This window comes from Lipophrys pholis (assembly GCF_963383615.2).
Source record: "Lipophrys pholis genome assembly, chromosome: 4".
Lineage (NCBI taxonomy): Eukaryota > Metazoa > Chordata > Actinopteri > Blenniiformes > Blenniidae > Lipophrys > Lipophrys pholis.
Genome location: NC_137637.1, coordinates 34,444,803 through 34,469,712, shown reverse-complemented (window position 1 = coordinate 34,469,712; position 24,910 = coordinate 34,444,803). Strand labels below are relative to the sequence as shown.

At 44.6% G+C, this 24,910-nt stretch overlaps 1 protein-coding gene across 1 annotated transcript in view; it reads right to left on the bottom strand.

The window, feature by feature from the left end:
* Positions 1-1,824: 1,824 nt before the first annotated feature.
* The window catches only part of trim62.1 (tripartite motif containing 62, tandem duplicate 1), a 46,750-nt gene continuing 23,664 nt past the window's right edge, over positions 1,825-24,910 (bottom strand). The window contains 5 exon segments of the mRNA XM_080461461.1: positions 1,825-4,132; positions 4,135-4,602; positions 8,107-8,222; positions 12,192-12,448; positions 20,184-20,279. Coding sequence (XP_080317587.1) covers positions 4,053-4,132; positions 4,135-4,602; positions 8,107-8,222; positions 12,192-12,448; positions 20,184-20,279 — 1,017 coding nt within the window. The 3' untranslated portion in view covers positions 1,825-4,052.

The following is a 24,910-nucleotide window of genomic DNA, read 5'->3' as shown; positions in this document are numbered from 1 at the left end:
GACTGTGAGACGACGTATCGTATGACTGACGAGGCTCCGTCACGTCTGAAGCTGAAAGAAAAACTGACTCCTGGTTTCTGCCTGCGCCTCAGGACGGAATCAGAGACGTCTCTCAGAGCAGAGCTCCTCGATGGACTCGTCCCCTTCAGGGGAAAACGTCTATTAAAGGACGGACGTCTTCTCCTCTCCACTGAAAGCTGTGGAATCAGAGGAGCTGAGGCCATGAGGACGTGAGGCCATGAGGGGCCATGAGGCCATGAGGCTATGAGGGGCCGAGAGGCCATGAAGTCATGAGGGGCCATGAGGCCATGAGGGGCCATGAGAGGCCATGAGAGACGATGAGGCCATGATGCCATGAGGCCATGATAAACCATGAGTAGCCATGAGGCCATGAGGGGTCATGCGGCCATGATAAACCATGAGTAGCCATGAGGCCATGAGGGGTCATGAGGCCACGAGAGACCATGAGGCCATGAGGGGCCATGAGAGACGATGAGGCCATGAGGGGCCATGAGGCCATGAGGGGCCATGAGGCCATGATAAACCATGAGTAGCCATGAGGCCATGAGGGGTCATGAGGCCACGAGAGACCATGAGGCCATGAGGGGCCATGAGAGGCCATGAGAGACCATGAGGCCATGAGGGGCCATGAGTAGCCATGAAGCCATGAGAGACTCATGGCAGACCATGAGTAGCCATGAGGGGTCATGAGGCCACGAGAGACCATGAGTAGCCATGAGGCCATGAGGGGTCATGAGAGGTCATGAGGGGTCATGAGGCTGGATGGATTCACGTCTCTCTGCTTCACACGACTCAGATTCTTGCCATCGTGACGCGACGACACTCAGCAGGTCTGGAGCAGGAAAACAAAAAGACGTGTAACTTTCAACCCTTTTTAAAATTGGATGAGGCCACAGACGTCTAATGTGAACAACATCAGGACACCAGCGTGTGGCGCAGTGGAGTAGTGGTTTACCATTTCACCTCATAGTGAGGATGGACTTTTTCCAGGTTTTTTTGGTCTCCGGGTAGATTGTGTGGAGGTGGTCGATGGTCCAGACCTTCCTCTGTGGAGTTTATATGTTTTTCTCCTGCAGTCTAGGAAATAAAAATCATTAGAGGTTAATAAAATAGACCAAGCTTTCTGATGACTTCATTGTAATGTTTTTTATAAGATATATTTCACCTGTGTGGGGCGGATCGGTACAAATAAATTCCCGGAGTTCCATCAAGGTCCCACCGTAAGCCTCCAGCTCTGACGGTGCACTTTCCAATAAATACTTAATTATCTTATCTCGGCAGGTCGACAGCTTGCTGGATTTGTTAAACCTCAGCATGCTGACATCAGCATTATCAATCCACATTGGAGGGTTTGAGTGGAGGACTTAGTGGCATCAGGTGCTTCAGGCTAATGAATACTAATTATTATTACTCTTGGCTTTGAGGTGGAAAAGAGAACCTGCGGTTTGTCTTTACACACTGCGATACTTTAAACTTCAATGTGAAAAGGGGACGCTGGAGGAAGCTGGTCACCAGTTAACAGGGGAACCAGTTAATCCAAAACACCGCGGTACTAGTGGGCCGCTCTGTCGAGCTCCTGAATCCTCTGGTTGCTTCCAGACAAAGAAACGTCTGCAGCTCGTCGCTGCTTCAATGTTAACGACCACAATAACCTGAGATAAACATCAAATCTCACTATGTGATGAATATAGACGTTTTTCTTCGTAACGGCGAGACGCCTCCTCAAACCAACAAGTAAGAACAATAAGTGTGTTTGTTTTCAGAGCAATTTTAGACCAAAATAAAACAAAATACACAGATTTCCAAGTTTTTTATTTTTATTTTTATTGGACATTAAAACATTTCCCCCAAACCTCCGGCAGCAGGAAGCCCACAGTGCGTTCACACTGACGGGCGCGCAGCCGCCATCATCAAAAGACACAATCATCAATAGAATCATTAAAAGTGTCGTAGTTCTCATTGGAATTCTCTTTTCAACCTTCAGCCTCACCACGAACCCGACAGCGCCTCACCACAGCGCCTCACCACGAACCCGACAGCGCCTCACCACAGCGCCTCACCGCGAACCCGACAGCGCCTCACCGTGAACCCGACAGCGCCTCACCACGAACCCGACAGCGCCTCACCACGAACCCGACAGCGCCTCACAACTCTCTCCTGAAAGTCACGCAAACTGAGGTCAAACTGCTTTAACGCCTTTAATCTTCCTCGCGTCAGCAGCTCGTCGTCCGCCGCCGTTTATCCCCAGAAAAACTCGCTCGACGGACGATTTCTAACCTTTTCACCTGCATCGAACCGCAGCCACCTGTGATTTAACGTCAAATTTTTAAAGGAATTTTAGGCAAAACGACTTCAAGAGTCAAAATTGAATCATGAAAAGTTTGAAATTGTATTTATTTACGCAAGTTATTATATTAACAGCAAAACCGTTTCACTGTGTACGAAACGTCTTTGTATTGAAACAGAAGAAATCTTTAGAGTCGCGTGTTTAAAAAGTGTATTTCTGCCCCACGTGGCCCTTGGACTGACCCCCCCCCACCCCCCCACCCCCACACGGTTGTCAGTTTGACCTCAGTTTGAGTCGTACTGCACACGCCGGACTCCTTTCCTACAAACAAACAAACAAACAAACAAACAGAAAGGGCACTGCCCCGATTCTTCTTTGAACTGGACGAACACAGAACAACACAGGAAGATGCAACGACGGAGGAAGGTGGAGGTGATTCGTTTGTTCATTAGTGGTTTTCTAGAGGGGACGACTTCTCATCAGATTTAAAGTGACTGATCTGAAGCAGGCGTGTTCCTCCGCCGCCGCCAGCCGGCGGGGCCTGGTCGAGGCAACGGAGCCTCTTAGTGAGGAATCTGTTGAGCGATGAAGAAGAGCACTTGAGGGGCGTGGGGGCGAAGACGAAACCCCGTCTGAGCCTCGGAGGAATCTGGTTCTGCTGTGTAACGAGACGGTTCGTCCTTTTAGCCCCGTTTCATTACGTGAACTGCTCAGTTTCACCGACTCGACCGATTGAATCTGGATCAAAAGGTGCAGTTCGGTCTCCGTCATGTTTTTAGACCGACGGCCGTTCAGGTTCTGGGGAGTTGAAACTTGCCGGAAGCGGGAAGGAGACGGCGACACGGGCGGAAGACGAACACGGCGACGGTTTTTCAGGAAGCGAATAAGAAGTTAAGACATGAGCCAGCATGAAGAGAGCCTTCTTCCTTTTCACCCTCGACACTCTACAGTCTTCACTCCGCCGGTAGCAGCAGCATATTCCTGAAGCACTCCAAACGACCGGGCCGGCGGCGAGCGGCGAGCTACGTTTTCATTCATTTAGTGTTTCAGGGGACTTTATGGTGGACGAACGGAGGAGAGGTTTTCTGGTGACGAGATCTGCAGGATGAACTGAAATCATGGAAATAGATAAAAAAGTGCAAACACAGACTGGAGCATTCAGAGGAGGAGTGCTGACAATCACATTCCACAGAAAAAAAGAAAGAAGCTAAGCCAACCTGTACAGCACAGAGACGGCATGTGGACGGTCCTCGCCGTCCACCCCACAGGACGGGTGGGGGGTGGGGGTGGGGGGTGGGGCGTCATGTCTGGATAAGCCTGGTGCTTGATGGAGAGTGATGCCCCCCTGGAGTGTGCAAGCTGGACCTTCTACAGTTTCTTTTAGAAAGGACAATCACTTGTTTGCAAAGTTGCTACAGGCCCGGCAGGAGCCGAGCCCCCCCCCCACCCCCAGGGGGCGCTCCGTCTCCTCGAGGGGTGGAGTGCAGGCCGGTACTGTTCAATTGCTTCGAGTCAAAGGAAACGGAGATAAAGAAAAGAGCGCAGGTTTAAAAGAGCAACACGGAGCACGATTCCTAACACCAAACTTAAAGAGGGAAACGAGTCAAACACCCAATTAAACATCTTCAAACTGATTTAAGCTTTTTTTTTTTTTCCTTCCCTTTCTTTCACAAACACACAGAGTCCTGTGGAAAACGAGGGATTCACGTGTCGGGACAATCAAGCCGCTAGACGTGCGTCGCTCTTAAAGGCGTACGGTGTTGATCCGCAGCGGCTGCACGTTCTTCCCGTTGGCGTGACTCTGCCCGGGGCTGAAGTAGGGAAGACCTTGGCGGGGAACTTCTCCCGGTAGGTGTAGAGCCAGGACATGTCGTCGGCGTTGTAGAAGATGAGCAGGCCCTTGGGGTAGTCCAGGTACACCCCGACCTTCTCCAGCTTGCTCTTGACGTTGAGGCGGGTCCACGGCTCGGTGCAGGCGCTGTACTGGTTCCCGTCGTGCATCACGATGCAGTAGAAGCCGCGGCTCGGCTGGATCTGGATGCTCCCTTTGCGGCTCACCGTCTCGTGGGCCACGCCGATCATCCACTGCGTCTTCTCCGACACCATCACCTCCCAGTAGTGGACGCCCGACGCGAAGCCCTCGGCGCCCAGGACGGACACCTCCACATCGAAGCGGCGAGGGGAGTCCTGCAGCGGCTGAGGGTGGAGGTTCCCGTAGGCCACGATGGTGCAGTCGTCTGAGAGGATCAGTCTTTGGTGGGCTGTGATGGGGTCGAGGGTCAACGCTGCCGGCACTGGGGAGGAGGAAGATCAAACAAACCAAACATCAGGGGTGTAATCCGGAACTCTGGCGTTTCCACATCAGGAGGAACATGATGGAGGTGACCTGCAGGCGCCTGACTGAGCAAACGTCACCGTCTGCAAAGAACTGGGACTTCCTGATCGCACTGCGGAGACGAGACGTCGGCTGCAGGTCTTTAATGTTACCGTCAAGAAAGTTTACAAAGCTTTTTAAAGAGCTGCAACGCAGGCCTCGTTCACACTGCAGGAAATGAGACCCGGTTCTGATTCTTTACTCACAGTGACTCGTACCCGACCCGTTTGGTTTCCATGTTAAAGCTCCAATTCTGATGTTTCCCTCCAGACCCAGAACTCGTTCATATTTGGTTCCAGTTCTGATATTTTTCTACATCGACAGCTTCGTCACTGATAAACACTGGAGGAAGTGGCTCCGCCAGAATAAAAGCGGTACTCTCTTTTTTTCCTGATGATTCTTCTTTCCTCACCTTGTCTAGATTCTGTCGCTCGTATTTAACAACCACTTGAAAATGAATCGACCTGTGTTGCCAGATATGGAGGGTATCCTCCCATTGGGAAGCAAAACTCTTTACCTTTTAACTTTGTTTAGATCCTGTATTTATGTGTTCTTTATCACACATATAGTAGTTTTAACATGATTCCTACACAGGCTGAGGTTTGGGCTGGTTTTTATCGAGGTGTGGGTTTTACCTTGTTTGTGCTGGAAACAGTGAGTCACATCTGGCAACCCTGGTGCTGACCGTGTCATGCGTAAATAGCGTTCTGCTCGGCGTGAATTCACGCCGTCTTCTGCGCTCTGAGGCTCGAAAACATTCGGTTCGATCACGTTGACACAGCGGGTCACGTTTGAAATGATCCCAGCATTAACCCCTTATTCTAACCCTTTAATCTGAAAGAATTTAGTCTGATTGACCAAAAAAAAAGTGACCATGTAAGTGCAGCTTGTGATGAAGCAGTAAATTCTCGGTTCATCGTGAAGCAGTAAAAAGTTCATCAAAAGTAGTTTTAATAAACTTCTTGAAGCAGCTTTGCAGTACAAAGTACACAGTTCATAGGTTATGATTCTATAATTAGAGATCAAGATATGAGCCTCTGAACTGATTTGAGCAGCACTGCTGTGTGTGTGTGTGCGTGTGTGTGTGCGTGCGTGCGTGCGTGTGTGTGTTCCCAGAGAGACGGCAGGCGATCAGAGGCGTGTCCTGTGGTAACAGACGACTGATGGCTTGTTATTAAAACAGCACAACAAACTGCTACAGCAAAGATCTATTATTTTTCTAATCTCTCTTCACCTCGCTGCATAAACTATAAAGTTCAGTCTTCAAAGCGGCGCGTTCTCCTGAGTCTGGTGGAGAAGCTCGGCTCGAGCGTTATCAGGGAGCACGACAAGAGTAAACAATACAGCAGAGCAGTAATTACAGCGGGGGGGGGGGGGGGGGGGGGGGGGGGGGGCACCAGGCCCTGTCCTTCATGCAGCCCGGTGGTTTCAGGGAGGACGTGGAGGCGCTGGGTTATTAGGGAAGCCCCCCCCCCCCCCGTTCTGCAGTTTCATCAGCAGGGATAAATGGAGGTGAAACATCTGGCAGGACAAGGCCTCCTCCAGTCAGTGACATCTTCAGTGTTTGTTACGATCAATGAATTAAAACCTCATAACGCCACGGCGTCTTAGTGTCGTACGGTGAGACGGTCGTAACCGATCAGTGGCGGCGAGAGCAGAGGGATGAGGGGAGGAATGTCTTTGTGGACCTCCGCTGGTGATGGATCGGAACCGATTGTTCCATTTGGCAGCCAGTCAAGGGGGGCTGAGAGGCTGAGGAGAACCCCCCCCCCCCACCACCCCCCACCCCCTACAGCCGACAACCAGCTGAGATGAGAGAATTGATTTGAGAGTTTAGAAGAAAAAAAAAAAAAGAAGCTAAGCACATAATATTAAATAATGTGGTGTGAGTGAGCGATGGGCTGCAGGGCAGAGGGAGTGGAGCTCCTCTCCGGAGCGCCGCCGCCGCCGCCCTCCAGGTTTCATCATCACAGTCGTATCGACGCAGGATTCGCTGCTACACTCTGATCTGAGAGCTCAACATTTATCTACTGAAAGGAAATATTACATAAACAAGGGATTTATTTTTTTATTAACTGTACACCATGGAAACTATAGTGATAGACTAAATAAGTGATACTCCTCTTGTTGGCACATTAAATATGAAGCTTGAGCCAAAACACACTCATCTTATCTCAGCATAGAGGCTGGAAATGAGGTGAGTCAGGGTGAAGCAGGAGGCCTGGATCTGCCCCCGAAATAATCACATCCACCAGGAAGACCATGTGAACTTCTCAGATTAACACCTTATTACTTGTTAAATCTGGACAAACAGGTTTTACCATCACTGTGGAAAATCCAATTATGAGGGGGAAGAAAGGCTTAAAAATAGGATCCATCACTAAAAACCAAAGAATTTAATTCAATTTTACGTGAAATTAACAAACATGGTGTGAAATGACCAGAGGTTCTTGGTCCTGGAGTCCAGGAGAGGCAATGGTGCGTTTCTGTTCTCCTCTAAGTTAACCTTTCTTTTTGTTTCTTTGACTATTGGCCCATGAGCGATACTACTCAACCCCCTACAGGTCATCAGTGGTACTACACATGGGTAAGCTCACCAGATTCCTCCCATAATGGGAACAGAAGATGGACAGAAGGGCTGAGAAACTCGTTACACACAACTCGTCAAATGAAAAGGCGATGTTTTGAAAACTATGTTCGTTTACAAGGGGAGACGGCAGAAACGCACAGAACGATGTCGTTTTCATGTTGGGCCACAAGTAGGCGCTAGTGGTTGTTTTTGTAATGAAAACACACACACACACACACACACACACACACACACACACACACACACACACACACACACACACACACACACACACACACACACACACACACACACACACACACACACACACACACACACACACACACACACACACACACACACACACACACACACACACACACACACACACACACACACACACACACACACACACACACACACACACACACACAAGCTTTCAGAGAACAATTTATAAACAACAATGGGAGTAAACAACCATTTGTATGAACAGGCGACCCAGTTGGATTGTTGCTACGGTTACCGTCAATTATAAAACCACCAAGTCCCAGGAGAATATAAACTGGGAGTCATGACACTACATTGTTCCGATTGTCTCTACTGAGCACGTGCAGAAGAACTACATATTGGCCCAACACCCTGTAATTCTTTAAAAATTGTTTATTAGTTTGATGAAGTTAATCTGTTTGTTGGATTTTGTTAATTTTATACAACTCTTTAATAAACCTCTTCAAACTGCAACCTTGTGTTTTATTAAAAAAAAAACACCTTATTGATCAGCTTATCTAACTCACCAAACGGGACAATAAGTCTGTTTTCATGCGGTGGGTGGATTTCTGAGTTGCGGGTACAAACCTGGTGAAACGTCCTGGAAGAGCGATTTCCATATCGTGTACTGCAACGGTCCCATGTACTTGGATGTTGGGAAATCTTCATAGGTCAGATTAGTCTCGTGTATCTTCCCTTTAATCCTGGGAAAGAGAAAGAGATCAATGACCTTCTGGATCCACTCTGCTCGCCTTTATTCAGATAATACAGCCTCGTGCTCAGCCTGCAGAATAAATGAGTTAATGTGGTCGGAGCTGCTGTTGTCGACAGTAAACAGCTGGATGAGAGCTTGATTTCCCACCGAGGAGATGAAGGCCCATAACAGCCTTCTGATTCGTCATGAACATCGACATTAATCACTCCGCGCTCCACTGCAACAGTTAGTTGGGAACTTTTATGAGCTGAAGTCAAATAAAAAGTACATTTCCAAGTTGTTATTTGTTCAGTTATTTCCCATAAGTCAAATAAACATTTCTACACTTCTGAGAATTTCGCTTCCGTTTCTTTGATGCTGAAATGAAGTTTTATGACTCATGTGGTCAAAGGGTTGATGTGGAGCTGCTTCAGCCGACCTCCACCCGCCACGTAGATCATCAGTTTGACCTCACAGAGTCATCGGAGAGCAGGAATTAATGTTTTCCAGCTAATCAATACATTTTTCTCTTGGCCTCCCTCTGGGCCGAGGCTATCGAGCTTCGAGTTCACCGTTATTAAAACCGGGATCAGGTTTAAGGAACCAGACGAGATATTTAATTGAAAATGTTCTGATTGCTTCACTGAACCACTTGTGCCTCCTCAGCCAGGATAGACGCAGTGAGAGCAAACATGTCGGCACAATCACACCCAGAATGCAGCAGATCACAGCCTTTCAGAACAAAAGGGCAGATTTAGACACTTTACACTCTCAAACTTGTGGAGCCGCAAAACATATAAGGACAATGTTGAATGGTAGAGCATTTCATTTACATTTTCAAACATTTTTATGGATTATGTATTTTTAAAAATCATAGTTTAGTTGTTAATACTTGTTTTTTTCCCTTTATTTTTTCAAGTTTATTTTTTTTTCTTTTCAGTCACTTTAGCATTTAGAATTACTTGGCCATTTGTTTTTTATACATTTATACAATTCATTTAAGCTGGTTATACTTTTTAGCAATTTTGGAAATTTTAGCAGGCTTTTATTTTTAAATAAAAAAAAAAAGAAGCAATTCTAGCTGTTTTTATCAATTTATAACCATTTTTTATTTTTTTAATTGTTTTTGCCCTTCATAGACAAAAATTAAATAATGAGTCAGACTTGCAAATAAAATACAAATAAAATGTAGTTATTTACGTATAACTTGGTGGGAGCTAAAGCCCAGGGTGCAGATTTAACCTGCGCCCTTGACCTTTGACCTTCGACACTACAGTCGGTTCCAGACGTTCTCCTCGTTCTTCGTCCGACCTTAACCAGCTGTATGGAACCACAACGTAGGAACGACCACATAAACAGAAAAGGAGACACTGCATTACATTTGTCACTTTGCGTTACTTCTCGTCGCCAGTGACAAATGGAAAAGTGTAACTGAGCTGACGGATATATTTGTAGTTTTAAAGTAGATAAAACACAAACGGTTTCAGTGAGACATCACGGCAGCGTCCGTCTGACTCCTCACACAGATTTAGCTTTGGATGCTCCGTTTGTACAATATTGATTTGGTGGGTTTGCTGTAAGGAAGGAGACCCTCATGTGACTCTGAAGGTCACAACACAGATTTTCCTCAGACACACTGATCCTTCCAGCTCCGAGTGCAGAGAAGCCAGCATCTCTCCAGAAGGCGCCATTATGCTTTTCTCTTTTTAATTAAAGTGACACGTACAACGTTATGACGCTGGTGTTTATATTAACGAGTTAAATTGATGTTTAATTACACCGAGTGATTTCAGCGCACAAATCTCATATAAAATCTGACATTAACAGCAGCAATCTGTGCGATACGATGAGGCTGATGTCAAATTACAATGCTGCACAATAATTAACCATATTTAGTAACCGACAGCCAAGTAATATATGAGTAAATAGTTATAATTAACATTGAGCTGTGTGTCGCATGGTTAAACTATGATAGAGCTTTAAGTCTGTTGTGTTTTTTGGCTGTTTAATATAGAAAAGTACGGTATTGCTCCCGATTGATGCTTTTAAAACGTAAAAGAAAGACCCTGGATGTCCACTTTTAAACAGACACCATCAATCTAATAAGTTATATTTAGGCTAAATTATTTGAAAAATGACTCGTGATATTCTAAAATAAAGGATGTGGCAAAAATATTCACATTCCCTTGAAAGAGAATGATTTCAGGTCTTTAAATATCCTCCAACGCCAAATGATTGGAACCTAAAGGGTTAAAGGAGGGAGCAGTGACGGCTGGCCGGAGAGAGGAAGACGGGCTTCCAGTGAGGGAGGAGGACAAACTGCATGAACGATCCAGCAAGACAGGAATAGAGATATTTTATGAATTGAGGGAAGCAATTCTAGATTCCCATAATATAAGAAAAATGAGGATAAGAGACTCCTTTACCAACTGGACAGAAAACAGCCTCTCACCGCGGTCAGTCCCGTACAAACGGATCCCGTCTCTCTGAATTATTATGAGATGAATGTGACTTTCTGTCTCCGGTGACAGAGACTGGATTATGTTCTGTTTCTTAAGAGCTCAGAAGACAGCCGAGCATCTCTAGAAACAATAAAGTGAGATGAAAACAAACGTGTGTGTGTGTGTGTGTGTGTGCTCAGAATCAACAGCACTTTGTTAGTCGACTGAAAGGTTTTCAGGAGTGCTGCAGTCGGATCAGAACCTCTCAGAATCTTCATCTGATCGCTTCCAAAAGCTCAAAAGGAATTCTTATTCGGAATATATCTAAAAAATAACGTTTTTTATTTCTGTATCTTCACACACATTGACTTGATATGATACATAACTTTAAAGTTTGCTCCATCTTTAGTTTTAAATATTCACTTGCTGTGTTTTAAACGTCGTTGTGCAGCACCTTGTAACACAGAACTGCAGAAACTAACTTCATTACATCAAACTGTATCATACATATGTGTTATATCATAATAGATCGTTGTGTTGAATAACATGCACTCGTGTTAATGATTATTTTCAATGTCATCTTGTTGACCCATATTGATCAAATGATATTGTTCTGCTCACCGACGTCTCAATCAAGAAGGATCCGCAAAAGAAAAATAACTATTAAAACCTTGAAGCATACGTCTGGCAAAATGAGGACTTGAAAGCTTCGTCTGATATTTGACTGTTTTTGATTCTGAGTGTTTGACGACATGACACCTGTAGAAAAACCCAAATGAAGAAACAGTTGAACCAAATCAAAAGACCCGGTGGCATTTCAAGCTGTCGACTCGCTAACTCAATATTTAACCTCGTCAAGCCGCTTTAAGATATTAAACTGTTCAATTAAATTGTCCTCAAGTTCCCCGGGCAGATTAAACATTACAGCTGGTTTATTTCAGGCCTTAATACTCCATCTGTTCAGGGATTAGCCGCTGCTGTTGCTCAAATCTGTACTTTCTGAAAATGTCAGCCTCAAAACAACACACACACACACACGCACACACACACACACACACACGCACACACACACACACACACACACACACACGCACACACGCACTTTTTTTTAAGCAGAGGTTTTCAAAGTGTGGGAGGAGAATGAAGCACACTGTGCTGTGTGAAAGTTGGGGGGGTCTTGGGGGGGACAATCACAATGTTCCTCCACATTATGAGGAAAAAAAACCAACTCTCCGTGTGTCGGCCAGAAGCTTCACATTGAAAATATCTGGTTTATAGATACTGAGTTCAATGGATAACCATTATATTTAGAAGAATTTTTTATTTCTTTTAAATCACGATTTCTGCCTAAAAGCCAAAAGGAGAGGCGTGCGTCACACTGTGAAAACCCCCGCCGTGCTGTGAGCTCACTCAGACAGTTTCACCGACATGTACAACAAATTTCTTTACGAAGTAAAAGTGTTTACGAGCTCATTTTCTCATGGGACCACTGTAGGGATGTTGGGACCGTTTCTGCAAACTCGGGGCAGGTGAGGCACCTCTCAGATGTGACGGCGACGCCCTCCAGGAAGTCGTGGCGCCCGGTCTCGTTGAGGCGCTCCTGCAGGATCTGGATGCCCTCCTTGACGTCGCGCAGCTGCTGGCTGTAGCGCTGGATCTTGTGCTCGATGTCGGCCAGCTTGCGGGCCGTGTCCATCTCCAGCTCCTCCAGCATGCTCTTCTGGCGCTCGCGCAGGAAGCGGTGCAGACGCTCGAACGCATCGCCGATGGTCGCACGAAGGCTCTTGGCTGAGGACTGGAGGAGAGAGGGAGAGAGGGAGTGGGGGGGGAGAGAGAGAGAGAGAGAGAGAGAGAGAGAGAGAGAGAGAGAGAGAGAGAGAGAGAGAGAGAGAGAGAGAGAGAGAGAGAGAGAGAGAGAGAGAGAGAGAGAGAGAGAGAGAGAGAGAGAGAGAGAGAACGCTTAGAAAACCCAAACCAACTTCATTTATAGAGCATTTTATAAAAATTGCAGTTGAACCCAAAGTGGTTTACATATATAAATAGACCAATAACAATAATATAATAATGATAAGAATAAGAAGAGTAAGAATAAGAAGAGTAAGAATAAGAAGAGTAAGAATAAGAAGAGTAAGAATAAGAAGAGTAAGAATAAGAAGAGTAAGAATAAGAAAAGCAATAAAACAATAAAAGACAGAAAAACAAAAATACAAGTGGTAACAGTAAAAACAGGCGCAGCGTCTCACACATGGTTAAAAGCCAGGGATTAAGAGTGGGTCTTAAAGGGGCCATAATATCCAGCATTTCAACACTTTCACATGGTTCTGGTTGGTCCAAACATGTCCCTCTTTTGAATATTGGATCATAGGAGCTGCATTCACAATCTGCTGTGTCTGTGTGAGCTGGACTGGCTCCGCCCACACATGCCCATCATGGGAAGAGGGGGAAGTACTTCCTCTCATGGTGCCACGTGCCAGAGCAGAGCTGCCTAATTGTGGGAGGAGTCAAAGGGGGGGGGGGGGGGGGGGGTCTACCTTGATTGGGATTGGCTAAACCCCCGATGACACTATATAGGGTTTGATATTGGTTATAAAAGTGGAGAGTGAAGGGGATTGTCTGACGAGCAGTGCAGAGAAAAAAAAACTAAACTTCCCTAAGTCGTATATTTGGTGCAGTGAGGGAGAAGTTAGAGGAGCAAGCTTGTGTTTGAAAGTTCACAAGTTCGAATCCTACTGGGGAGGTTACCCGAGGCTCGCCATTACGCCCCGCGGCTCCACCGGTCCTCGTAAGTGTAGTTAAGAATAACCAGGAAAAGGATCAGTTGAACGCACAGAAATATTAATACAGTATTAATACAGTTCTCTTCTTTTCTCTCTGTTGGTAATGGCAATGGTAGTAGTACTGGTCAGTGGTGGCACTCATAATTAGTAGTAGTAGCCATTACATTAGTATTTCTATTAGCAAAATCATTGTAAATTTTATTTATACGTGCCTTTCAGGACACCCAAGTTCCATTTCACTGAAAATGTTGAAAGGCAGCGAAAAACCTAGTGAAAAAAACAATCAAGGATAGACAGGAAGTAGTATTTGTAGTGACAGTAACAGAAGTTGCAGTAGTAATAATGGGAGTAGAAGATATAGCAAAGTACTGGAGCAAAACCAGAAGTACTAAAACTACTACTCGTAACAGTAGCAGTAATGGGAGCACAAGTAGTTGTGGCATGACGGATAGTGGGAGCAGGAATATTAGAAGTAGAATGCAAGACGTTGTATTAGTAGTAGTACATGTTGTACTGCTCGTAGCAGTTGTAGGAGTAGCCATAGTTGGTACTGGTAGTAGAAATAGTTGTACTCTTAGTTGTGCTTTTAGCAGGATTGATGGTAGTAATGGTTGTGATGGAACTGGTTGTAGTAATAGCGGTATCAGTAGTAGTATTAGCATTAGTTGTGCTAGTAGTGTGCCACACAGTATATGAAGTATTATTATTAATCATATTAGTAGTTGTTGTACTGCTAGTAGCAGTTGTTCTAGTAGCCATGGGGATTGTGTTGTACTGGTAATAGAAATATCAGTAGCAGTATTAGTTGTAGTACTTGAGGTGGCGTGATGATGGTGGTAGCAACAGTTGTAGGAGGGAAAAGATTTGTCGTACAAGTATTTCAGTCAAAAAAAAAAATCTGTTAATTAGACATAAGGTCAATCACTAAAGGTCTAACATGCTCCTAAATTGTGTTAATATTACATTAACAGTCACTCATTGATTCAGCAAGTATTGATTTTAAACAGCTCTTTGCAGGGTGTGTGTGTGTGTGTGTGTGTGTGTGTGTGTGTGTGTGTGTGTGTGTGTGTGTGTGTGTGTGTGTGTGTGTGTGTGTGTGTGTGTGTGTCCTGCCTTTTGTGTGGAAAATAAAGTAGCTTTTACACCAGTGAGCAGAGGAGAAACAGGAGAACGCTGAACAGAAATAACCTGAAAACAGAAGAGTAAGAAAGGACATCCTGAGTGGAAAGTCAGACGAGTCGACCGCTGCACGGACAGAGGAGACGAACCAGAGTCACTTCTCAATGGACACACAAAGAAAATACTTCAAGACAATAAAAGTTTTTGTTTTTTTTCCACCTCTCAAATGACCTTCTGTTTCCCCGTAAGGTCGTTCTGACGTGGCCTCTTGTCCAAAACTAGAGTGCAATTCAGAAAATCTTGTCTATTGTTGACACATTAGGTTGGAATTACATTGATTTGACCTTGGTTGTTACACAACAAGTAAACGACATCCGCAAAATGAAAATTATTGTTTCACATTTTGAAAAAAATAACTCCGGTGTTTTTGTATGTAAAAAAACAACAACAAATGCTTCTATTTTTGTAGATATTTAATAAATATGGATATTAAAGGTCCAATCCTAACAATGTGTACGTGCTCTGTGTGTACATCTTTGTGTATCTACACATTTCTATATATAAAATCATAATATGTGCAGGTCTGTACCTATTCATGCACTTGCATCATGGTAAATATGTACATAGGGTGTTAAAGATACTCCAACAATCAATATATTATTGTTATTCAGCAGTAGTAGTTATAGTGTTATTGATCATGGTCGTCGTTGGTACTGGGAGTTCTTGCAACTGTAATACTTGTAGTAGTGGGAGGAACAGGAATATTTATACTGTTAATAACTGGAGCTGTATTTGTATGTAATGGAAGTTTCAGTAGTAACAGTGGGAGTAGTACCACTGTTATTGATAATGAGAATACTCCGTTGAACAGATCCCCTAATATTCTAATCTGACGGTTCCTCCTGTAGTATAAACCTACAGAACCGACTTCAATGTGACTGTTGTGCAGCACATTGTTTGTGATTTGTTCCACCAATAACAAGTAAAAAAAGAAGAAGCAGCCTTCGCAGAGTGAAGTGAGCCCGACGACAGCAGACTGGAGGCTGAAGAATTGAGGAAAGTGATTTGTAGCTCAAGAGAGAAAATGTGAAGCCGGACATCAAAGAGAATGAATCATCTGAGCGTTAGCAGTGTCAGAGCGACAGAACAAAGGGGTGCGACGGCACAGAGAGGAGACGGAGGCTTCCAGCCTGAAGCTTCCGAGACTGGACAGTCGGGCGTTTTCATTAAAACTTTCCCAGGCAGTCATCAGTTTAATGAAAAACTTCCGACGTGCGTTTGTACACACTCTGAAGATATACAAATATCTCCTCATCAAAGGGAAAGGCGGAATGAGCGAGCTTTAACGAGGCCACGAATCAGTGATCCAAACGAGAACTTCCAATGAAAACCTGTTTGTGTGAGGCGTCTGTGAATATTTGTGTCTGATGGGAATTTACTCCTCTGATCTCCACAGGAGCTGGATTTAAGGAGCTGTGATGTGCGGTTTAATTATACGTGCCTAAAAATTCAATCAAGCCCCTTCAAACAGCCTCTCCTCCCGTGTCTGGGGTATTCTCGGCCCGCCTGTGCGAACACCCGTTACGACGACTATTTCTCAACATGTGTGACATCAAGGTGGGCTGCGGCTGAACCCTCCTACCTAGTTAAGGGCTGAGAATGGACGGAGCGTGGGAGGAGGAGGAGGAGGTGGAGCAGGAGGAGGAGGACTGCGGTGGCGTAGCGATCAGTCACTCTGACGTGTTTGCGGTTCTGGCCCAGCGGGCTGCGATGGCACCGAGAGGGAGACAGCAGGCTGGCTACCTTTCACCGGAGCATGCCATTATCTAGAGAAACCCCCGGTGGGCATGTGAATAGGGAACTATGTCTATATATTTTAAACGGACGGCCTCCCACGCACTCAGGAGCCAAACACTCAGAATTGGAGTGGACGGCAGCCACTTTATTTAAAAAAAAAAAAAAAAGAAGTGTGAGCCGAGCTGCTGCAGTGACTCGTCAGTCTCAGAAACAGCGAGATGAACATTAAGGAGGAACTGTGCTGAAGTCATAAATCAAACTTTGGGCCGCATCTTTGCATAAGCAAAATCTTTTTATTCCTAATTAGAGCCGAGGTGTTGGCCACAACACTTCTGTGTCGTTTCAGGGTTAAAAGGTTTTCTCTCTGTACGTGGATCAATTCAAAGTATATGATTTACTGTTATACACGGAAATGTAGAGTCGTTTATTGTCTTTACTCTTTGAGTTTAAGACCGAATGGGTTTGTTTCTATACGTGTATATGTACATATGTACTGTAAGTATGTATGTATGTGTCACTGCTGGCTGATGACGTCTGAGGGACCTGGCGGTGGTTGAGCCGTTCTTGGTTAATGTACATGATGCACTGGGTGGTGGAGTGTTGGACCCCAACATGAGAAGCTCCAAGCTTTACTGGTTGTGCATTTTTTCATAATTTTGCGAAATTCATGCACAAATCAAAAATCATTGTTGTATATGTGAAATTGTGGAAAATCAATAAATAAATGAAATGAATCTACCAAAGCTCACAACCAGCAGCGTCTTGCAGTTTAACTTTAAAATATCATCTGGTGTTGTGGATCAATAACGGTCAAATACAATTTAGTTCAGGGGCCACTCGCAGCCCAATTTCATCTCGAGGAGGTCGGACCGGTAAAATAGTGCCATGATAGAACATTTAAATTCAAACTTGGAAAATTTGGTGAAAATGTCTTTTTTTTCACAAACCCAAAGAATTACTACAGGAAATTACTTCAATCTCAACATAAAGCTAATTTTAATGAAACCTTCTGGTGCTAAATAAAGTGAATTGTGTAAAAAAAACGTCCTGAAAAAGCTCAAGAATTCCACTGATAACTCCAATAACGCAGCAAGGCGGTAGCGAGAACATAGCGAGAATATTTTCCATGCCTCAGTGTGCACTACCAAAAGGAAAACTCGCTGGTGAAGTTGTGCAGCGGCGACGTCGCGTCACAACAACGATGGCGGGTCTTTTGATCATTTGTGTTCAGATTCCGCTCCATCGTCCGAGGGGATGGAGGGGAAACCATCAGCAGAACATCAGCGGCAAAACGGAAACCTCCTGAGCTTCCTCAAACTTCTGCAAAGAAATGCAACAGAACCTGGGGTTTTGCCGACGGGGGCGTGACAGCAGGCGGGCCAAACTCATTTATACAAATTTGAATTACATAGCACATTTATTGTCTGTATGTTGGTAGACGGCCATGTGTGAAGCCAAGTTTAGGTCCTGTGAGTATAGAAATACCAATATAAATAAGTTAGAATTGGATATGCAACTGCTGAGTAAATATTGTAGGTGGTGAAACAAACAGGCTTTACAGGATTCAGGAACATATTAAATAGAAACAGATATAGAATAATTGGTGGGATTAAATAAGCTTTGCTTCTTCCTTTTCAGACATAATTACTGTTTGTGTGCATGAGTGGGATGACTGAGTTTATATACACTATAGCTGGAGGGATATTGGTACATAGTACAGGAATTGTGTTTATAAATATATACGAGTTTAAAAGACATTCTGATCAATCTGTCAAACAAGAAACTCTTGTACGGACAAATCTACAATTTCATTATCTGAATTAAAGAAAAAAAAAGGTAAGAATAAGAACTAAACACACAAATTACAGAGAATATTATTACTGTGTAGTGTTTTTAGTTTTATTTTTTAGATAATTGTGTCTTTTCCTTTGTAGGAGATCCTGGAAATGAAAGTCAGATTGATCTAGTAACAGATTACCGTTAAAAAAATCAGTAAAAATGGGTGAACTTGGTCTTGTTACATGTTAGATTTGTCAGATTCTCATCAGTCTGTGAGCTGGAGAGCCGATTCCCTGAGCCGCTGTCTTCCAGCACTCCACTGCCAAACACACAGACCTGTCCGTCCCAGACCCACAGTGGACAGTGGACAGTGTCTTCACCTTTTACTGTTTGTTGCATCAAAGCAGATCTGAATACCTTTCAGAACAAATACCTACACTGACATCAATCAAAGCGGTCCAGGAGTGGACGTCTTCCAGGCACAGCTCTCTGTGTAAATGGATGCAAATCTAATGAGATGAGCTCATTGCCCGAGAGACGAGGGGGCAGCTGGACGGCCGGCGTCAAGACGAGGAAATGGACTGGCACCGGAAGCTCCGACGGGAAGGTGAGTGTGTGTGTGTGAGAGTGTGTGTGTGTGTGTGTGTGTGTGTGTGTGTGTGTGTGTGTGTGTGTGTTCCTGAGAGGTTAACCGACTGACATATTGAGCAGACGCTCGTCGTTCGTTGATTAAAACAAGGTGTCGGGATTAAAGACACGTTCAATAAGCCGATTTATGTGCCGGAATCTACCTGTGGGATGAGAGCAGTGAGGAGGGGAAGACGGATAATCAGCCGGTCAAAGACTCTTTATATTCTGCTCACCGAAGCTTCAGACGCAAACAAGCCGCCAGAGTCTCCGTCCGCATCCACACGGCCTGTTCTGACTGACAGATCACAGCGGGGGCTTATATCCTATATTGATCTTTTTCTAATTAGTGCTTATACCATTACTTTAGTCTTATTTATTTTAAACTTCAGAATAATAAATTATCTAAAACATTAATGAATGATGGCGTTACACATTTCCGGAGCTGATGGAAAGTGCATTGGGGCTACTGAGGCAGTGGAAAGTGATTTATAAGTGAAATCCGTTTAGTATTTTACCATCTGAGATCCTAAAATTCACATTTCTATTATGCGGTAAGAGATTATTTCTAATAGATGGCGACATTTGCATTAGTTCTGACTTGTGGTATGTAAATGATTCCTTATTTTTAAAGATTGACATGTTGTAAAAAGAAATAATACAATAAACATAGCTTAAGAATCAACTTGGTTTTAAAAAGGTCCAGAGAACCTGCTGATTTTTCTCTGACCTTTGGGACATCGAGAGGAAACAGAACTCAGGCTTTGAGTTTTGAAAGAGCAGCCAAATAAGCAGGAGCAATGCCATTTAATATTTAGCAGCTGAAGCTGAAGTAGTAGCCGATGCAGAAAGGTCTGCGCTTCGGTAACGTCCTCGTGTTTGACCTCTCGGGTCAGAACGTGCGATACGGACTTCTGACTGCAGAACCTAAAAAAAAACCAACTTCTTTCTTAGCCGATAAGACGTTATCCTTCTCAATGCCGGGCGATATAAAGTCATGAATTAAGAACTTAGCATGCTTAAAATGATCAAATCTGAGATTAAAGAAATTCATCTTTAGTGATTTTTATATAAAAATCCACAGGAAGTTGTACGAAAGGCTTTTGAATGAAGCGCAGTGGGGGGGCTAAACCGGAGCATGAAAGTGACAATAGCTGGAGTGAAACCAGCGAGACGATCTGAGGCTGAGGAAACTGTGTAGACTGTTAATAAACCTGAGGAACCAGGAAACATTCTGTCTGGTTACAATCTCAGAGTGTCTCGATACTAAAAGGGAAGGTTTGCAGCATTTGTCTTTGATTTCAATATAAACCTTTGGTAACACGAGGCAATCTGTCCAGTTCCATTATTTTGAGGCGAATCACCAGGGCCAGTCCCGTTTTGGCGGAATGTTTTGCTGCAGCTCTTTCAACAGGAGAACAGTGACAGTACCTTGGTCTCGGTGAGTTGTCTCTGCAGGAGCTGCAGGGCCTCGGTGTGGCCCTTCTCGCTGTCCTGCAGGGTGGCCAGCTGCTCCTTCATCTCCCTCTGCAACACAAACAAGGAGCCCATCAGAGACGCAGCACCGGACCCAAAAACAAACACGGCGGACCTGAATCCCATTAGGAAATGGATTTGGAGGACTGAGTTTCCATTTAAAAAGCTCCTGCGTTGCTCCAGCTTGCAAACGCTGTCCAGTGTATTAAATTATAACCATTAGAGATAACACACAATTGTTTTATTGCCCAACTCTAAAAAATTAATTGTTTATTATACGAGTAATTTCTTGTTCGACAGCCCTTTTGGATTGAGGATTCAAAAGCTCAGCTACAAAACAAACAAGCCAGCCTGAGAGCGAGATATGAAAGCGATAAGTTGGAATCTCTGGAGATCTGTGGCTCAGTCAGAGAACCCCCCCCACCCCCCCCACCCCCCACCCCCAGAAAACCTGGGTCTTATCTCCAGTCAGGCACATGCTGGCAGGGCCAGGACCACTCAGCCACCCCAGAGTCTCCCTAAGGCGGGACGGAGGCAGTCGGGAGCTGGCTGTGACGGCTGCTGTCACGGGTGCTGCAGAGTTTTAAGCAGGTCCCAAGTGGCACCGACACCGGTGCGTTTCTGATTTAGCTTTCAGGACAGAAACATGGCAGCCAGGGCACTGCCTCCCTCCAGTCACTCCCTTAAGTGGGCAGACGGACTTCGGCGTATAACTTGTCATGAATAAACAAAAACCTGTAATGTTATTAGTGCGAGACATTTTGTGCCAAACGCAGAATGAGCGACATGCAAGTGAAGAAAACTCCTGCCACGGCGATGAAGAAGAAAACAAAACAGAAACACCTTCCTTCAAAAGATGAATTACAAAGCTGTGAAAAACCAGACTGCCTGGCAGACTGTGGTGGTCTGTGTAGCCACTAATATAAACATCTGGTATAAATATTATATCAAAACAGCTGAGGTCCCTGTTCACACGACAACGTTTCAAGTGAAAACTCATCGTTTTTGTTTCAGAAAAGATTCACTTTCACAGGGCAACATTTTGAAAACGAAGTCTGTGTACACGGAAATGTTGAAAAGGATTTAGTTTGGATGCCAGGACACAAGTTGGTGCCGTTTGTTTTTGTAGTGAAACCACACTCGCGTGCACAGAGAACAATCCGCTCTAAACATTAACGATGGGAGTGCAAAGACATTCCAATGGAAGTGGACAGACGACCTAGTTGGATTGTTATTACAGTGACTGTCAAAATAAAACGACCAACTCCCAGGAGAATATGGACTGAGAGTCAAGGCACTGTGGAAGCCCCCCCATCGTTGTTATTGTCCATCTACTCATGCATGTGCAGAACAACCGTTTACTGCAGCTGGATTTCAGAGGGACGTTTCCGAAAAGAGTCTTAAACATTTTGCTAGAATGAAATTCATTTGGGTAAATATCTGACGACAACGGCCAGAGCGTCACAAGAACAATGTCAAGAGAAAAAAACCTGCAGTTTGGAAAAGCAAAGACACACAAAGGCGTCGACATTTGACACAATTATTTTTTAAAAGAAAACCCTTAGCACTCAAAGAAAAGACAATGTCTTAATGAATTCAGGAGGAAATGCATTAAAGAAAACAACCTGACACGAGGCTCATTTATTTCAAGCTCCTTGTTAAGTCACTCCACCGCCAGGTTTATTCACTCAAGTCACCTGCATGTCCCTTTTTCTCTCCGTGTTCCACCAACTGTCTCCTCTGAGCAACAACTGCAGCGAGAAACAACAACAACAACAGAGCTGTCGGTTTAGTGGAGCAAATGAATCAACGATCACTCAGACGACACAGCGCAGCAGTGACTGTCAGACAGAGAGACAGCCTAATTAGTTCCACCGTGTAGTTTAAAGGAAGAAAAGGTTAATTTAGCAATGGCATTGTCAAAATAAAAAAAGACCTCATTTGTGAAGCAGGGGAGAATCCTTGACCTTGATTATTAGCTGCAAGATTAAAATGAGCAGAAGTGGGTTGTGAGGAAATGAAGCATGTTTCTTGTCAAGGACAGAAACAGAAAACAATGGTTGGTGCAGAGGGGGAGCGTGACTCTCCATGTTAATGATTGGAGTGCGGCAGGCTCGGCAGGCTCACCGCCTCATCGCTACGCTTTCGTCTGCAGCGGGTCAAAGGCCGCTCCCACACAATGAGATGGAGCGATACCGACAGACTGGCAGAGAAAACATGCTCGTCCGCTCGCTCGCCGCCACGCCGACTGACTGAGCGAGCGAGCGGTCAGCACGGGGCCTCTTCAACTGGTGCAGCCGACAGACGGACACCTCAGCCAGGACACGGAGGGTTAACCTTCCCCATCAACACATACAACCATTCCTCAGCAAACTCCAAGGCCTCGTTTTGGGCGAATACAAACGACTGAAAACTATCATTTCTGCTGTGTAGTGACTGTACACTTTACTTTAACACACTGAGCAGCCCACTCTGAAATTCTCCATCGATATCATCGATCTACTTATGCACGTTAGAACCATTTTCTACGACACGTGTGCCCCTGTGCAGGGCTCAGCGGTCAGTTTTCACTGAAACCATCGTCCTGTAAATGAGGCCCGATACGCGGAGCCTTCCGACACATTCCTATCAGACTGAGCGTTGATTTCTACTGCCATCGAAGTTCAGGCTTCATGATTTCATGAGTTTGGTGGTGTGATGACCACATAGTTTTCCATAAACACAAACAGTGCGAGGAAAAGATGCAGAGGTTTTCACACTTGGACACAAGTTCTTCCAAAGAACACAACTTTCACAGTCAGCTGATTTTAGATTTTTTATTTTGACTCAATCTATTTTTGGGAATTAATTGTGATTAATCACACTTTTCGATTAGATTTAAACTACTTATTTTATTTTTCTGCACCACCAATTTCCCACATTACAAAGTGTGTAAAAGTTTCCACGAGATGCAGTTTGTCTACTTTGTCGTTTTCCATCATGGCTCCTTGATTTCTGTGCTTCTTCTTCTGGTCCGTTTCCACTTGGTATTAAATAATTAGGCCCGTCTATCAAATGGAATATTGCTATTAGCCAGTCGGACAACATTTGTGACTTGATTGCACTTTTCTTTCAGACTCTGTCATTGTGAATTTGCAGAAGATGAATGCACAGAGCAAGGAAGCACCGTTTCAGGTCGTCTTTGAAGACATGTATATTGTGCAGTTTAATTCCTCCTCTGCATTACAAAGCGGAAGAGTCCATTCGTTTGCTGCTACTAATGAGGACTAGTCGCTAAAACAAACTTTCGCTTCAGCCGAATTCAAACAATTATGTACTGTAGACACAGCAGAATAATCAGCCCTGGTGAAACCATCTTCACATATTTCCGGGGCCTAAACCGCCTCGATAACGTGAAATGACATAATCTGCTTTAATCTTCCCGGAAGCCGGAGCCGTCCTTCGGATGGAGATTTTTCTGCGATGACATTTGTGGCAGAAAAAAGCCACGCGTGCAGGAAACCATATGAGAAGTGGTATTATGTGTACGGTGGCGAACAAACCATCAGCACATGACCAAACATAACTAAGACATGCGGGTGTGTGAATGCTGGTATGTGATGGTGGGGTGTGTGCATGCAGGTGTGTGTGTTGTGTGTGGAGGCGTCTCTCCTGTCCATCGAATCTGGTCAACACAAGTCTGACATGACATTTCCCCAGGACGCCAGGTTGCAGGAAATAGGGGTCATGGCTGAGGGGATTATAAATCTAAAACTCATTTCATCCTGCTGTCAATCCCTTCTTCTTCTTACTCCGCTGTCATGTTAGCAGCTCTCGGGTGGATATAAACAAGTATATAAATTATTAAAACAACAGACTCCTGCCACATAATTCTTAACAACTGTGCGCGAGGCTTTGAAATTCTTCAAACTTCCCTCACAGCTGCGAGTTTGATTATATTCCGCAGCTCGCTCAGGATTTAAAGAGTGTTATTGCCGGCGTCAACGACAAAGCGAACAAAAACAGCATGCGGCTTCGCAGCATGAATAATAAAGAGCTTGCAGGATGGAAAACTTCCTCTCGCACACAGACAAGAGTCCCTCCCAGTGATTTCACTCCGACAGGAGAGAAATATATAATAAAAGCTTGTAATTCCTCTTCCTCCGACTGGGAGCCAATGTGCCACTTAGGCTTCTAATTAAAATGGGATCTTTCTCTTGTGTTTATTGTCGGGCATCGGGTGGGGGGGAAAAAAAAAAAAAAAGAAGCCCAGCAGAGGCCACAATAACTCACCGTGCTGCTAAGTGACTTTCACAAGGACAGTTTGGCATAACCTTGATGGAGCTGAGGGTGTAATTCTGTCAGGTAGCAGACGGACTGGGTAAACAGGACGCCGGCCAGGAACACACCAGCGAACACACAGTCGGCCGTGCGGCAAGTTTTATGTGCTTCTTTCACCTCAGCATGTTCGGCAGGACTTTTACAGAAGCAGAATGACTTGTGGGGGCATAAATCCCCATTTGTGTACGTTCAAATTATCACAATTTATGTGTTTGTAATTAGTTTTGTGCATGACAAAGATCTGTAAATGTCTCTTCACGATATAGTTGTTTACAACCAGCTTAGAGCTGCAGGTTCGTTTTGTCAAATAGGATTTTTGAAGTTGGCGAGGTATTGAGTTAAGCAGCCTTCATAGCACAGAG